The following is an 18530-nucleotide window of genomic DNA, read 5'->3' as shown; positions in this document are numbered from 1 at the left end:
GCTTTAAGGCGCAACCCCAACAGTAGTTGTCGTCGAAATGCTGTGCCAAACATCCCACGTTCTTCATTTAATCGTATCGTGCCATTTTTCAAAGGTATGCGAGTCGTTTTTCATCGATTTTATATTATTGCATGCCACGCCAAAACAAATAAAGGTAGCGTGCTGAAATTAACAGAATAAGTAGGAGACATGTCCAACATTATAATGCTGATATCAAAAATAGATACACTACCCGTCTTCTATTTTTAGTTATTTTTGCAAACACGGTACAAATCATTCTGGGACACCCTGTATTGCATGATAATTTTGGGATGATAATTGTTTTAGTTATGATGTGGTACTTTGATGATACACAACATATGCAATTACTATCTATCATTACTTTGCCAAACATATAGTGTCAATTACCTCTGCAATGATACATCTTTTTATGTCTTTTTACAAGGCTCAGTATAAGTCTGAATTCAAACCACTTGAGACTCTGATATGGTAATACAATCACAAGACCCTGTGTCTCCTCCACAATAACATTTCCCAGTTGTCATTAAATTTTACATTGCATTAAATTCTACCTTTTACTGGATTTAACATTGGCATAGTTGAAATAGAAATTCATGTGACTGTCACCAAAAAGTGAACCTCAATGACATAGGCCATATGTGATGCGATCAAGCAAAATCAGTCGGAACTCTGATATTGATTTTGAGATATATAGCCATACAAAGGATATAAACTGGCCTCAAAAAGAAACTTATTTTTCACAAGGTCATATCTTAAAATCCTCTCCATGAATTTGGGTTCTGATTGGCTAATTGAATCACATCATCATCCCCTTGTTAGCCGAGCAATCTGGGTAGCATCATGTGACACAGGTGTGACATAGTTCTTTTTATGCGATTGGTCGGCCAGTGCCAAAGGTCTTTGTAAAATAGTGCAGTAGTTGTATACCAACTGTGTATGTCAACACAATTTGATTGACTGATGGTGTGACCTACCTTATCAGCCTGATTGACATCAGCGCCTCTCTCTATAAGAAGTCTACAAGCATGCCGATGTTTGCCTTTCACTGCCAGGTGTAGAGCACTCAGATCAGACTGTATGGTAACAAAGAAAAATATGCAATCAAAATGATGGTCAAAACAGCAAATTTACTCAGATCACATTTCATATTATTGCATGGAGAAAAAATTTCACGGGATTGTTCAGAAAACCCTATGGGTGTTATGAAACTGGCAGGTGGGGTGTGTCACGCAGGGTTTGCAGGTTTTTGCCGCAGATGGAAAAAATACGCGGTTTTAACCGCTTGGCAAAAACAATTTTTGCCAGTTTTTGCCGGCAAAAACTAAAAAAATGATTTATAGTTCAGTTTTTCCATCTCAAAACAAATTATTAAGTTACAAAAATCATTTCTTGAGTGTAACAAGGCCCGATTTTGTAATAAGTAACATATTAAGAAATTATAGGCATGCATTTCATTGCTCAAGTGCATTTAACCGAAATGTGGCATATATCAGATTCAACACTTTTTCATTTCAAGGACTTGATGAGACAAAAATTATGTTGAATGATTCATTAAAAGTTGTGTGCTGCTGTTTATGAGCTTTCTGTGTTATTTTTTAACATTTGAGTGACTATAATGTGAATTTTTGCCATTTTTGCCGGTTTAAACCAGGCAAAAACTGGCAAAAACAGGTTTTTGCCTGTTTTTGCCACCGGCAACGGCAAAAACAGGTTTTGGCGATTTTGTACAGTGAGGCACAACCTCTTGTTACAGATCCCTCTCCCCCATAATCCTCATTATTATTTTCTAGCTGTAACCTTTTTTTAAAAATAATTCTGAAGAAACCATTTTTTCACTATCCGCATTTCATTGTGTTGTTTCTTCTACATTTCTGACTCCATTCACACTATACTATTTCTAAAATGTTTTCCTATAAGTAATGAGCTGAAATTGCCCCCCCCCCTTTATGACAACAAGTTCCCTAATCAATTTCAGTGATTCCCACTTTTCTCACAATGACCACATACTTTGGTGTGAAACCTTTCACCAAAAGACCCCTAACCCCATCCACTCCCCTCCCTGGCCCAGGTGTGAAACATTACAAGTTTGTTTTAAAAAAAGCCATGTGGTAGGGCTACCACACAGAGAGTGTGAAATTCAAAATGGTGTCGTCCATTCAGGTTAACCTCCCCTGTGTGAGAGATAAAGGTCTTGTCTTCCATAGGGAGTGTATTTCAACTAGAACAGGGTTCACAGTTTGCTCTCAAATAAGCGGGTCCACTTTTTTATGTGGGACCCATTCAGATCCCAATTAGTTAAAATTTGTGGGTCCCAAATTGATTTTTGTGGGTCCAAATTGCACATATGGGCATCCGATGTACGGACTTCAGAAACAACCAGAAATGTATTTTCAGTACTGGTGCGCACGATGAATATTGAAGTATGCTGAATTCGGCACCCAAAACTTACCAAAGTTGAGCCAATTACTGGGTAAAAGATGACTTACCTTGATCGGCCGCCTTTCGTCTTTTTAAAAAAAAGAACTACAATTACTACCTAATAACATGCACTACTTTAATCATCTAATTATTTGGTTATTTGGTTATATTTGCTTGGTTGAAACAGGTCCAAGCACAGCCTGCTGGACCTATTCAGGTTACATAATCTTATTTTTTCCAGGTCCAGTGAGTTCAAAAAGTGTCCTGGACACAAAAACGCAAAAAACTGTGAACCCTGAACTAGAATAACCCATTTTCACTGTGATCATTCCAAGCAGTAACTTCAGCCCTAACGTTTTGTACAGGAAATTACAATCATGAATATCTACTGATATCATAAAAAAATCCAATCTTTGAATTTCTTAATTAAGTTTACAATTAGAATGAATCCCTTTGATCATATATATTTCAAACCAGGGTAAATACATATAGTCCATGGAGGATACATAGTTAATCAATGGAGCTACAGAGTTAATTTAAAAACTGGCTTAATATTCTTTCCAACAACTTGGCAGAAACGATAAAATTGAGGTCAATTAATTCAGCAGGTGTATACATAGAATGGTGTGTGAGCGTGATACACAAACAAGGAAATTAATTTCAACCAGTTACCGAAAATATCAATAAAGAAAAACAGTACAGATCCAGGGTGTGCCAATACAAAAAAAAACGGCATGTACTATTAATTCAGGAGTAACAGAGAACTTATTTTTTGGAATTGTTTGATGATACATAATTTTTTCCCAAAAAAATCACAGATTTTTTTTTTTTTGCATCTTATTAATTATGGTCATTTCATTTTTATTCTGGTTTAAAAATGGTGATCTGCATTAGCCTATTTTATGATGTTCTTTATGATTATAAGTAACTTCAAGAACCCTTCGCAGGTCTTTTACCAGTTAGAATTATATAACCTTGATAATCTTTTATTTTCACTTGATTTATTCAAGATTCTACATCAACAATATTTTGCATTTGAGTGCAATATGATTTTTATTCATAATTGGAATTACCAACTCTTAGGCATTGTGTTAAGCCACTCTGGTTGACTTAGCAGATGTTGTATGGTTGGGGAGGGAAAAACAACAATTTAAATTTAAAAAAAAACCTGATTTAAATTTGAAAACAAATTTATTTAAATGTTTAAAAAAATCGAAACATTTTATTGGTAGAAAAAACAGCACAAAACCAGTAAACCCGTTTTATAAAATATTTCATGTACTTTGAAACATATTTCAGTAAATTGCAAGATTAAGTGTGCCCTAAGAAACCTGCGCTACTGTAGCACTAGCCATTATGATCGAGGCAAAGATGTGATAATATTCACCACAAGATGGCAGCAAACAGGGTTTTAATTTTATGCAGTGGGCGCCAGACTAGATCTTTGATGAAGAAATGGGAACTAGTTTACTGCAAGGCAAATCTAGGCATCAACAGCATGAAACTAGATCTTAAAAGCAACTCATGTCGTAAAGTAAATGCCTACAAGCAATTAATAAAAAGCACCCATGGCCAATTGGAAATCCATTTTTTTAAATAGAGACTGACCGATCAGGTAATTATCTCTCCGATTATCAGTTCCCCAATTGTAAACAATGGCTGCCATCACCGTGAGTAAATTTCACCCGTGTGTTGAAAGGGTACTTGTACGCAAAGTATTACCATAATTATGTATGCTCTGAGCACAAAAAAACACACTCCCATATGCATTTAAAATACTGAATTTGACCATGATTATTATAAGCTCAATTTACCTTTTCCCCCTGATGTCCCAGTCCATCGAATCATTCGATCGCCCCATTTTAATATTGTGTTTACGTTCAAGTCAGTGTGAGTTTTGCACACGGCTCGTAGCTCTCTCCAATCTGACACGCACGTGTGTAACCCGGAAGTGTTGAGTTTTGCACGCGGCCCGTAGCTCTCTCCAATCTGACACGCACACGTGTGTGTAACCCGGAAGTGTTGAGTTTTGCACACGGCCCGTACGCACGTGTGTAACCCGGAAGTAAGAACTACAATTGTAATGTGCATGTGGGGAATTACCTGATTATCTCAGCTGCGTGCCTGAATCACGGTATGATTTTATATATGTTTATCGCCTACAAAGCTTGTTCTTTTGCTAAATTTCGCTTGATTTAACTAGTCTAATTCAAAGAAATATACCAATAAATGAATACTTGTTAAGCTTCAACAATTACTTTCATGATATTGGGTGATCGGTGCATTACATCGGCGGATGAAGGAAAAATCGGCTGATGCAGATCACTACCGATAAGCTAATAATCGGCCCGATACGGAAGCTACCGATCTGACCGGTCAGTCTCTATTTTTTAATTTGACAATTAAAAAAAATTTAAATTGGATCTTTTTTATCAGATTTTTTTTAAATTCCAAGAACTGCTATACCCCATGATAAAGTCAGAAGAGACCAGTGGAATACTAGACATAATAAGCAATATTAATAGGTATTTATTTAAAAAAAATCAAAACATGTTATGTGAAAATTACAGAGAAAAAATTTTGGTAAAATCATGGCAAAAAAACTGTTCAATTCTGCACCTTGAAGATGAATTTTTAGCAATAGATAAAATGGCATCATTACAGGTACATGTATTATAATTTAATCCAAAAGTTGTAGAAGAATTAACAAATAATTAAGAAATAAGGGACCATTTTCTGATAGCCATCAGGGTTATATAGCCATTTTTTCTGATAGCCTTGGAGGAAATTCAATAGCCCTAAAAAAACCATTCACATTGTGTTCACAAAAAATTCAAACCAATCGTTTATGTCACAATCATGCTCCAACGACTTGAATTCATACAGCCACTTTTTGTTGAAGCCCCTCCATTGGGAGCTTTCATATTCATCGGCCTTTGGCCTTTCTGGTGGTGGAGGCTTGGTCTTATAAAAACCTCATTCATTACAGACAATTCGGTATAGATTACAATTTATGATCTACATTTGTAAAGAAGGGCTAAAATAATTGTGTGAATTTGTAGCTCTGCATACCTACTTGCTGCATTTGATTTTACTGCATTTGTTTGTGTTATATTATTAGACTATATTTTTTATATTAAATCTAATAACTGGAACTAAAATTTGCAACTTATTTTGATATATTGTGTACAAAACCATCAGACTTCATCAGGCATCTGATGTCACACCATCATCAGCCTCATGAAGTCTGATGGTTTCGGACGCAACATAGCTAACTGGGTTGCACATTTCAAGTATTAGATTTAATTTACAAAATAATCTTTTGAACTGCTGGATGAATGATCTACACCAAGATGTCGTCACTGTTCTGTCAAAACCTTGTAACTCAAAAAAACTACATTTTGCTTGAGGAAGAAAAAACAAAATTTATTTTTCAAAAAAATTACATTGATAAAGAATTGATAATTACTAACCTATAACTGCATTACTTTCATGAAATTGAGGGTTCAGAACCAGAAAGCCGTAACTCACTATGACCAGCTCTCATAAAATGAGCATAAAGTTGGCTGCTTGCTTTGGTCTTAAAATATCAATATTTCCTTCACAATGTCTTGTTTTCTATTGGATTTTGTCATGATTAATAGACTGTATCTTCTATAGTGTCCTGGTGACTTTATGCTCATTTGAGGGAGCAGATGATGTTAAGGCTTTCTGGCTCCCAACCCTTGAAATCGTGACAATGGCACATGGTCAACATGTTTCAAAACATGTGTAGTTTCAAAACCTCGTACGTACACATACAAGGTTTTGTAATAGCAAAAGTTTCCTGCTTTCCGATTGGCTGATCCAAATAAAACATTAATACAATTTGCATAATGACTGTAGCACTAAAATTATTACACCCCACCCCACTGTAACCCAAAGGCCAAGGTTTTTCCGAACTGTCCCGCTAACCGTACCCAGAATTTACTGGGAAAAGTGTGTTACTGTTTAGGCACGAATTTGCTATTATAATGCTAAAATTACATAACCGTGAAAAGTGTGTGTGTTGCACACAAAAATTTGCTATTTTAATGCTAAATTTCTAAGGCTGTGTGTTATGATATTCAACTTCCTCATTCTTTCTAAAAGTTTGTTTTGTTTTAATTTAGACCCCCCCCCCTCCCCCACTGTGCCAAAACCTGATATTGCGGTTGCGAAACGTGGTTTATTAACAGCAATTTGAAGTACAACAAAAGTGCTAAGCAAAATATGTAAAATTGCTACAAATTAAAATTTGCATCGCAATTTTGCTATACAAAAAAAATCCTTTAACAGACACTGGTCCGTGATTGAAGCCGAATTAGGCTCCAAAACTTCACACACATGAGGTTACTTACAGCTGTAGGATCATGGCAGTTAATGTTGGCATTTTTCCTGAGACACTCCTCTATTTGAGGCAGGTTTCCATTAAGTGCTGCTTGAAGAAGTTTTTTATCTCCCTCTTTATTATTATCCATGGCAACAGAAGATAGATCACATTATACGAGTAAAATGGTGATGTGTAGTACTGAGATCACTGCCAGATGGTTCTCATTCTGCAAAATAAGAAAAGTAATAAATAAAAAAATGACACCGCTTGAATAAGAATATATAGCTATATGTTTGTGAAGGTTGTCATTCATCCCATTCCAGGTTTAAAAACATTAAATTGGAATCATAAAACTAATCAACTAGACTCACTTTTATTTTGCGTGGCTACATCATGACAACAAAGACGTCATGATTTTGGACAGAGAACACAGGTGGTACAAAAGGGGCATCAAATTAGTAATCTACTTTAAGAAAGAACCTTCACTAAACAGTGGAGGCGGTCTGCGCCATAGCTTGGCGGGGTCATACAATTCTGTGATCAAGAACATTCCAAACAAGTTTGACTCACAATCAACGACCTCTGGCAACACACAACTTGTCACAGGTCAATGACCAATTGCCGCCAGATTATCCGACGGTTTGAAGATGCACCTAGGATAAGGTGCAATATCGTGAAACTTTTCACATCTAAAAGAGTGTAATATTAATTTTTCAGTTCTTAAAAATTGTTTGCAATGTGCTGTAGCAACAAAATGGGATGTTTACCTTTTGTTTTGACTTCAGGAGGTCACCATGGGTTTCTGAGAATGGAAACATATTAACTTTTAATGTGTTCAACAGCTCGAGTGAACCATTCTAACCCCATTAATTTTTTTGCCACTCCTCATTAAAAGCTTTGCTGGTTAGTGGCACTATGAAATGCAACTTCTACCCTTTTATAACGTACGTAAATTTGTCTCAAATAAATGGCCCTTACGAAAAAGTTAGGTAAACCAGGTAAAACATAAGCGCCCACCCAAAATGACTGTTATAGCGCCCTGGGTACTATAGGTTAGGCTATTCTTCCCCCTCCATAAGGCCAAAAAAAAAAAAAGTTTGTTTGTTTGTCCATAGAGGCTTATGAAACAGTTGGGTCGGTAGGTCGGATTTTTTTTTTTTTTTACAGCTACAAATCAGCATGGAAAACATTTTTTTCGTCAGAGGCAGATATTTGGTCTATTCAGTGTCATAAAGCTACAAATAGACGATCTTTTAAATTCATTTTTAAATGGCTTTTTCTTTTTCAACCTTATTGTTTGTATTTGTAATGTTCACACAATCTGACAATGTCCCAACTTATACCTAATGTGAATCGAGCCATTTAACATGTGCTTGTAGGACAACGATTTTGAATTAAACATGTTACTGTAAAACCAGAAATGTTCGCGTGCATTTTAATTTCGCGAATGATGTTGAGTCGCGAAAAATTTTATGCCGCGAATATTTTGCTCAAAGTGACCGCCGTACTATCAATAATAAAAGTTGTTCCAACTACATGAAGTATTGGCATACCTTTGTAAAAACTAAAGCTATCAGTTATGTAATATTGTAATACCTTTGTTTTCTTTGAAAATAAATGTTGAAGTTCATCAGTTTGATAAAAAAAATAACTAGACTTAGCTGTGGTCTAAGACCACAAACACAGCCGTGTTATGACCTCTTATTGACCTTTGACCCCAAAATATATGAAGACCCTATAGACATTGGCTAATGTCAATGCATGTGTGCACGTGGCAGAAGGGGCATTTTGAATGTTTTCGTCACAGACAGGAAGTCACCCTTTCATAACCTTTGACCCCAAATAAAAAAATACCACATTATACACTGCCTAACCACAATTCATGTGCGAACATACCGTTACTGTGATATGTTTTCCTTAGCTAATAAAATTGTTTGAAGGTATTTCAATTTTTACCGGAAGTGACCCCTTAATGACCTTTGACCCCAAATCTGTGTACACCCGGTAGACACTGGGCAATGGCAATGCATGTGTGCAAGTGGCGTCACTGTCCTACGTAATTTGTGGGAGAAGATGCATCTTAAAGGTATTTCGTTTTATACCGGAAATGACCCCTTAATGACCTTTGACCAAAAATAAAAAAATACCACATATGAATTGGGTAACTACAATTCATCTGTGAACATATCGTTACTGTCCTATGTTTTGTTTAGCTAATAAAAATGTTTGAAGGTATTTCATTTTATACGGAAGTGACCCCTTAATGACCTTTGACCACAAATCTGTGTACACCACCTAGACACTGGGTAATGACAATGCACGTGTGCAAGTGGCGTCACTGTCCTCGTAATTTGTGGGAGAAGATGCATTTTAAAGGTATTTCGTTTTTATACGGAAGTGACCCCTAAATGACCTTTGACCCATAATAAAATAAATTCCACATATGCACTGGGTAACCACAATTCATGTGTGAACATACCGTTACTGTCCTATGTTTTGTGTAGCTAATAGAGATTTTGAATGTATTTCGTTTTATACCGGAAGTGACCCCTTAATGACCTTTGAACCCAAATCTGTGTACACCACATAGACACTGGGTAATAGCAATGCATGTGCGGTAGTGGCGTCGCTGTCCTCGTAAGTTGTGGGAGAAGATGCATTTTAGTTGAAATCACGTTTTGACCCCTATGACCCATGCGTGACCTTTGACCCCCACAGTTTCATGTGACATGTAGGGGCATGGTCAATGATCATTGTGACCAAGTTAGGTCAAAATCGATGTAAGCATGTGAGTGCTAGAGCAAATGTAATGGTTGACAGAAGAAGAAGAAAGAAGAAGAAAGAAGAAAGAATTAGCTGTGGTCTAAGACCACGAACACAGCCGTGTGGTGACCCCTTAATCACCTTTGACCCCAATATATATGAAAACCCCATAGACATTGGCTAATGTCAATGCACGTGTCCACGTGGCATCACTTTGCTATGCTTTTTGTGCCAGAAGGGACATTTTGAAGGTATATCGTTTTATACCGGAAGTGACTTCTTACTGACCATTGACCCCAAATGTGTGTACACCATATAGACACTGTGTTATAACAATGCATGTGTGCAAGTGGCATCACTGTCCTACGTAATTTGTGGAAGAAGAAGCATTTTAAAGGTATTTCGTTTTATACCGGAAGTGACCCCTTAATGACCTTTGACCCCAAATAAAATAATACCACATATAAACTGGGTAATCACAATTCATGTGTGAACATACCGTTACTGTCCTATGTTTTTCTTAGCAAATACAAAATTTTGAAGGTTTTTCGTTTTATACCGGAAGTGACCCCTTAATGACCTTTGACCCCAAATCTGTGTACACCCCATAGACACTGGGTGATAACAATGCATGTGTGCAAGTGGCGTCTCTGTCCTACAGAATCTGTGGAAGAAGATGCATTTTAAAGGTTTTTCGTTTTATACCGGAAGTGACCCCTTAATGAGATTTGACCCCAAATAAAAAAATACCACATATACATTGGGTGACTGCAGATCATGTGTGAACATACCGTTACTGTCCCATGTTTTACTTAGCTAATAAAATTTTTTGAAGGTATTTCGTTTTATACCGGAAGTGACCCCTTAATGACATTTGACCCCAAATCTGTGTACACCCCATAGACCCTGGGTAATAAAAATGCATGTGTGCAAGTGGCGTCTCTGTCCCACATAATTTGTGGAAGAAGATGCATTTTAAAGGTATTTCTTTTTATACGGAAGTGACCCCTTAATGAGCTTTGACCCCAAATAAAAAAAATACCACATATACATTGGGTGACTGCAGATCATATGTGAACATACCGTTACTGTGCTATGTTTTATTTAGCTAATAAAAAATTTTGAAGGTTTTTCGTTTTATACCGGAAGTGACCCCTTAATGACCTTTGACCCCAAATCTGTGTACACCACATAGACACTGGGTAATAGCAATACATGTGTGCAAGTGGGGTTGCTGTCCGGCGTAAGTTGTGGGAGAAGATGCATTTTAGTTGAAATCACGTTTTTGACCCCTGTGACCCCTGCGTGACCTTTGACCGCGCAAGTTTCATATGACATGTAGGGGCACGGTCAATGATTATTGTGACCAAGTTAGGTCAAAATCGATGCAAGCGTGTGAGTGCTAGAGCAAATGTAATGGTTGACAGAAAGAAAGAAGAAAGAACCTGTAAGAAAAAAGACACAGCCGTGACTAACGTCACGGCTGTGTAATACCCCATCTTCTTGCGGTTGCATGTTGAGATGCTCCGACCACGACCGTGTGACGTGTGTCATCCACATCTGCCATTTTGTACCTACTGCGTCTGTGTGTAGGGGTCCAAATGTTGAATACATAAGTTTTTATTTTCCATCACAAATTTTTATAGAGTAAGTATTCAGCTTTAGAAGATCAGTAGACATAGAGGAACCCGATAAATGAAGCATTTAATTATATTTTGAAATCCATTTTTGTTGAGTTTTAGCAAAAAATAATTCCCCATCAGCCACCACCCCCGTAAGATGAATGGAAAATGCCAAAACTTTTCATTCATAATTATGCTAATTAGAAACAACAAAACAATAGGATAATGATAGTAAACAAATAAAGTAAACATGTAAGGATGTTTAGTAAATAATATTAAAACATTTTAAAGACACAGATTAATTGATAATAATTGTTTTGGAACACTACCGATGTGATGGTTATTTACTTTCAGAAAATGTTAATTTTTATGGCTAAAACCAAGATGGCTGCCAGCCTGCACCTGTTCCGGTGGTGTGGTCTCACGAGGCAAATTTCGCGATTTGGAAAATATTTGAAAAAAATTATTGTTGCTCAGAGGTGATACTACTATGACTGCTGCCCCATGGAATATTACTCTAATAGATCCCAGTGGAATTTCGACATGCAGGGTCAGCATTTACAACAGAATTTATCCAAACATGTCTGAAGTAAGCTTAAATTTGTTATAGGCAACATGCACTATAAATGTACATGCAATGCTTGAACTTGACAATCGCGAAATTTTCATGCCGCGAATATGGCTTATATGGTTAATTCGCGAAATTTTTAACCCGCGAATATTTCTGGTTTTACAGTAATTGTGATATTTTAATTCCCCTAGAACACCAGTTAAGCGTCAAGTCCAAAATTGTAAGTGGGTTTTCTTTTATTTTACCTCATTATTTCGTTAAAATTATTCGAAAACCCTCCTAAGAGTTGTTACTGATATACATTTCATAATTTTGGGCAAAGAATAGCCAAATAGTTGACCGAAATTGTATATGTGCACCAATATTTGACTGAAATCGTATACCAGCATTACCGCCCCTTCGTGGCTTTATTGCAAGCCAAAGTGCTGCTAAATGTGAAACGAGATTACTTGAAATATATATTTCAGAGTTGAAAGAGTTTCAACTCTACGAATATATTTCTGAAATATGTCTATCTGATTGGTTGATGGTCAAGAGGATTACAGCATCCTCAAAGTCTCTTGCTGTAATTCTCTAATCGATATCTATTATAGGACCGATCTTTTGAAATCCATACAACCGTGTCAAATGAAATAGTCTCGGATCATAATTTGTGCACGATACAACGTTGATACTTAAAATAGGCATAAATCACCTTGAACAGATTGAATGCTGGCAAAAGTAGGTAAAATAACTATGGGTCGAATTTACATTAATCAGTGTCCTGGGCCAGGATAACATGTAGGACTCCTTCGCATTCTAAAACAATACTTCACCAAATGTCCTTGCTTTCATTTTCTCATTTAATTTATTTTTATTTTTATTAATTTCTTTATTCACTGCCTGTGTGGTAAATCAGGTATTGCCAAATATTTCTCGTCCATTACCCGTGTTAATCTATTTATTTATTAAAATACACCATCTATTAAATTCCTGTAATACAATGTATAGTCCTAGTGTATTTGATAACAAAGTTGTTTTTATTTTTGATTGGAATTTGGGGTTCCATAGATTTACAAGGGGTCATTTTTTACACGATTTCATACATGTATATAAAATATGTTTGGGCATGGCGGAATTAGTATATGATTAAAAATAGACATACTCTTAGGCCCCCCTTTTTAATGTTTGTACAAAATATTAATATTAATATTAATGTACAAAATGCAAACGAATGTATATATTTGATTGTTTTGTAAACATTAATTTTGATGTTTACTCATAATTATGTCTGGAAAGTCAGGGAAAAAAACTAAGGAGTATAAACTATATTTCCTGGGAAAGTGGATCAGATGAGCAGTGAGTAAAAACATTCGCTCTAAATGTTTATTTGATTTTTATTTTTTTAATGAATTTATTAGGCCTACTGGTAAAGTGCAGAAAAAAACTCCAAACGCACTCTAGGATTTTTCATCAGCAGCAGTAGAAATTTCTCTTGCATAGATTTTCGGGTGATCTCGCTTGGATTTAGCAAACAATGAACTGTTCACTTGTACATTTGTAGGTTATGTTTGTAAGCCTAAATATCATATTATTTGCATAAAACATAACTTACCATCACTACAGCATTGGAATGCTATTGCCTGCCAGGCATTTTCCTTTTTCTGGACGTCTTTATATAGTCCTTTACTTTTATGTCACATAAAATGGGTACGCTTGTACCGCACTAATAATGTTTTCTTTTAGTTCGTTATCAGCCATTTTGGAACTATCCAGGCGTATTTTGCACAACTGTGCAGGTTAATTTTCATTGGGGATTTTTGAAATCATCGTTCGTTGAACGATATTCAGGTGACCTCGAGCCTTTCATATAAATCAATAGTATCTCGCTATCAGTTGCGCGATATTTAATCCGATTCAACTCGGCGTGTCATCATATTTTATTTGTTGCCGTATATATTTTGACGTCACAAAAAGTATTCGACAACGAATATTCGCCTTCGAATATTCACTATGAACCGACCCTTACATGCTTTGGCTTATATATTTTCAAATGCTTGAATTTTATGCATTGTTTAAAGATTTCTTGATGGTTTTATTTTTATATAGCTTATCGTTATTTGTGTTTGGGTCAGGCTTCCCGTTAGAGTGCGTCTTTGCATCCAGACGCATTTTACACATTTGGACGCAAGTTTCAGATGGCTGTTCAAGTATTTAAGTCCATGTCACATGCATGTGGACGCAGACAAAACTTCCAAATTTAATCATTAATTGATGATAAAAATAAGAAATTTCGATTCTTTTATATTTTTAAGATAATAAAAGCCCCAACATTTTGACCCACCTGCTAAGAATTGAAGTAAATTCTGCAATATTTGTAAATACAATGTCAGGAAACCGTGCACTTTTGCATGCTTTCCGTAACGATCGCTGTTTTATGGGGAAGTCCCCAATTGATGAAATTGACACTTTGTTTACAAGCATGCTGGACTGACGACGTGCGTTTAATGTTTATTTAATTATATCACAACCTGACAATATTCAGTTTTTAATGTTTTAAGTTTATTTCCTCTTAAATAATCTCTGTTTCCTTTATTAGTACGGTATTATTGTTACGATGAATAAAAGCAATTTTAAAGACAAAATCCAAATGATAACCTTTTTTGTATTATTTGTGGCAGCAAGTGTTTTAGCTTAACATCAACAACACATTAATTAAAGAAATGCGGAAGTACGAACATTTGTTTAAGATTGACAGACTTTGCGCATGTTTTTGCAGCTGTTTCTGACCACATTTCGGACCAAAACTGACACGGAAATAAGAAAAATGATCATAGCGACTGGAGATGGAATATCACAGCAAAATGCACTTTTATTTTAATTTAACAATCAACATTTGCTGAGGTGTAGACCCGGGGTACATGTGTAGCAACAACTTCAAGGGGTTGCCATTCTGATTATGGCATTTTGCGGCGTTTCCCGCATGCCCAGCAAACTTGCGTCACACACAACGCATATTTTTAAGCCTTATCATGAACCCTGGTTTGGGTATTACAAATTCAGTATTTTCCATGCACCAACAACTGTGTGCAGAAATTGGAAACAGTTTCAAGTTGTTTGTACAATGTACCAAGATGAATTTATGAACCAGGCTCCCAAACAGAAGGAAATACTGCCATAGTATGGATCTGTTTTTACTTTTACTAGGGCCAGAGGCACTTAACCATTTAAGTATGCTGAATATGCTTGAATGACCCAGTACAAAAGTTTGAAACATTTCAATGCTTGATCAAACCAATTACAAATGTGTGTCAGGTCGCTAATAAAACCCACTTGAGAACACACAATCGCTGGTCATTTCTAAAGATGCATTTCTCAATCGCTTTTGCAGAAAACTGAATTGCATGCATTATCAGTGTACTAAATCGCTGTTGTATTTGCATGCCGAGCATGCGCATGATTCGCTGTTTTTCAAAAGTGACATGTAGGCCTATATCTGACACCCTCTGCTGGTCAACGTTCACTAAAATTACAAACATAACTTGTGGCTTGTGCAGTTGTAAACGACAATGATTCAATCTGATGATGATTAACCCATAAATATAAACACACCTTTACACAATTGAATACCTGAGTGGAAGAAGGGCCCAACTCCATTTTACCAAAATGAGTTTATCATATCTTAAAAGACCTGAACCGTTGCCATTGCAGCATATAATCATTTCAAATGTATGTTATAATGTATGTGCATGTACCAGTACTCAAGGTCCCCTCAAGATTAAAACAGTCTGTCTCTTAAAACTTTTGAATAAGTTCATCAGGACTGATATAATTAAATTAAATATCAGATTATGTTGTTCAAGTCCAAAGATTTACTCACGTTTTAGACGTTTCATCTTCCGTCATGGAAGATTTCATCAGTAATCTTGCCCGATACAGCCGCTGCACTGCCTCTTGTCCTCCTACTCTCATCCCCAGGGTGTGTAGTTGTAGGAGGAAGCAAGAGTAAAACAAGCATTGAATCGCTGTGGATACCCCAATTGGGCCATCGAAAAAGTCAAACAACAGATGACAGATAAGAGCAAAGCAAAAAAGAAACAAAAGGACAAGACCGCAGAAAAGAGCAATGGAATGGTAGTGATTCCATATGTACAGGGTGTATCGGAAAGGTTGCAGCGAGTTTTTAAAAAGCACAACATCCAAACCGCTATGAAGCCGCATAACACTTTGAAAAACAACCTTGTGCACCAAGGACAAAAGAGAAGACGCGAAAACTTGTGACTGTGTTTACGAGATCCCATGTCAAAATTGTAACAAATCGTACATTGGGGAAACCGGCAGGCAGTTTAGCGTAAGAATGAAAGAGCACCAAAAGGAATTGGATAAGTTAGCGACAAGAAAATTTACCCGAGCGGTAAGGAAGGACTCGGTTGAGGAAATAAACAAATCAGCAATTACAGACCATGTTTCACAGCAGAACCATGTGATTAATTGGGAAGGGGCCAAAGTCGTCGATAAAGACTCATGTAAACAAACGCGGTGGATCAGAGAGGCCATGTGGATCAGAAAGCGGGGGGACAACGTCATCAATCGCGATGAAGGGACTTATTCTTTGAGTCATGTATACGATCAGCTACTGCAAACAACTACACACCCTGGGGATGAGAGTAGGAGGACCAGAGGTGGTGCAGCGGCTGTATCGGCGCATTACTGATGAAATCTTCCGCACAGAAGATGAAACGTCTAAAACATGAGTAAATCTTTGGACTTGAACAACATAATCTGATATTTAATTTTCCAAATAGTGGGTTTTTTTGTTAGTATCTCAAAAAAGTGTTGGAGTTGGGCCCTTCTTCCACTCAGGTATTCAATTACTAATTTACATAGGCACAAAAGGCTGTGTTCATGTGACATATACCGTTACTCAGGCAGAGTAGGGCCCAGATGTCCTATCTTCACACTGTTAATTCAACAAGGAAAGAGATACAAAAAGCGAACTAGTATGGCATGCTATTGCTACATGTACTTGCTAGTGTGAACCAGACACAAGCTTTTGGTTTTCAATAGTCGTAGTCGCGACTATCAGTAATAGTCGCGACTAACGACTATTGGCGACTTAGTCACCCAACTCTACATTTGATCCATGCATATCGATCGTGCTTAATCACTTCCTCTCAACTTTACGCTAAAAACATACCCGATTGCTGAAAAAACCTCCTTATATGATAGGAAGCAATCAAATTTCGAAACAGTGATGAAAAAATTGCTGTAACTTCAAGGTAATATTTGTCCAAATTCGCCGGGGTAAAAAGTATCTTGATCAAAACATATAGTGCTGGGCTCACATGTACAAGATAAGACAACACCGGAAGGGTATCGTCATTGGTTTGCAATGGGAAGTCAATGTTTGCCAATCGGGATATCGATTGATTCGCCCAGCGCTCAGATTTTCCCAATGACGCATGACGTCATTATGAGCGGCGCCGTTTATTACGACTTGCCTTATTTGGATAACGAGCTACCGTATTTGGATACGATAGATAATTTATGTCCGTTGAAATTCCCTACACAGTTTTGTATGTGTACCGGGGTCTCGAGCTAGTGCGAACCTACACCCATCGAATGTGTGTCATCAGCCCTCAGATCGGCCCTCAGACACACACATACAGGCATAGAGTTCTGCAGTAGCATGTTTTGTTGACATTTTGTGTAATGTTTACATCCATGACAGTTCTAATACCATCATCAGACAACTCAAATACAAAGGATGTCAGTTGGCAATCTTAATGTTATGCAATCAAGTTTACAACACTATCACTCTTACAATGAGCAAAAAGTCACTGAGGTACGCAATTCAAGGACCAATATTGATTACCTGAAGTGGCCTATTGCAAATGACCAGATATAACCTTTCTCATTTTCATGTTATTTTGCAATAACAAAACCATGTTTTCCTTGATTTTGGTATGAAATTGAGCAAATAGAATTAATTGTCATGTCAATTTGGAGTTATTAGGGGCAACTAAAACTGATATAAGGTAAGTTTTATATGTTTGGAATCTGTATTGCCTATTCTGAAGGAATTATTGCCATGTAAACAAACCACCCCTTGGCCAATATGGACATGGTGTACAGCTATTCAGTACACTGTTTTCCATGGGTGACTGTAGGAACCCATGGATTCGATCCATGTAGTGCGAACCCTGCCTGGTCTCTAGTACTAGATTTTATTTTAGTAGATTACATATTTGTATTGTTCTCAAAAAACCCAGGTTTTCTACTTTTGGCGACCTAGCTGAAATAATACAGTAGGCCTAAATGTAACATAGTAAATTAAATATTGTTAACCTGAGATACTATAGCCTACGCACACAGCGAAATCCAGTCAAACGGTGAGAGCCTAGCAGATCAAAATTCTGCACCCTTGTTTTATTCTCAGCACTCAGCCATTTGGCAAAGCATAATCAACTCAATCGAACCTTTTTATGACTCAATAAGTGTATACAATGATTGACCTACCTTTACGGATACTGAACACATAAATCTAACATTCAATGAAGATATTAAACTCCGCTAATTACACCAAAACATCAATCGGCAAATCGATGTTTGACAGATTTTTGGTGTACTTTGTTAACATCCTTTTGCAGAATACTATTAATCATAAAACTAGATTATTTGCAGTTTTTGCATATGTTTTAGTTTATTTTTTATATTAAATAATAGATCCAAGATTTTGTGAATAAAGAGTACTGTAAAATGTTAAAACAAAATCATCTTTTCTTCTCAATAACAGACAAAGTAT

General features: G+C 36.6%; 1 protein-coding gene across 1 annotated transcript in view; it reads right to left on the bottom strand.

The window, feature by feature from the left end:
• LOC140155028 (death-associated protein kinase 1-like) overlaps window positions 1-18349 on the bottom strand; it is a 102660-nt gene extending 84311 nt beyond the window's left edge. Inside the window, exons 1-3 of the mRNA XM_072177701.1 lie at window positions 18245-18349; window positions 6819-7016; window positions 996-1094 (exon numbers count right to left, since the gene is read on the bottom strand). Of these exons, the coding sequence (XP_072033802.1) occupies window positions 996-1094; window positions 6819-6938 (219 nt within the window). The 5' untranslated portion in view covers window positions 6939-7016; window positions 18245-18349. The remainder of the gene's footprint in view (window positions 1-995; window positions 1095-6818; window positions 7017-18244) is intronic.
• Window positions 18350-18530: the final 181 nt, after the last annotated feature.

The sequence above is a fragment of the Amphiura filiformis genome, chromosome 6 (genome assembly GCF_039555335.1).
Source record: "Amphiura filiformis chromosome 6, Afil_fr2py, whole genome shotgun sequence".
In the NCBI taxonomy this organism is placed as follows: domain Eukaryota; kingdom Metazoa; phylum Echinodermata; class Ophiuroidea; order Amphilepidida; family Amphiuridae; genus Amphiura; species Amphiura filiformis.
This window is presented reverse-complemented; position numbering and strand designations above follow the sequence as displayed.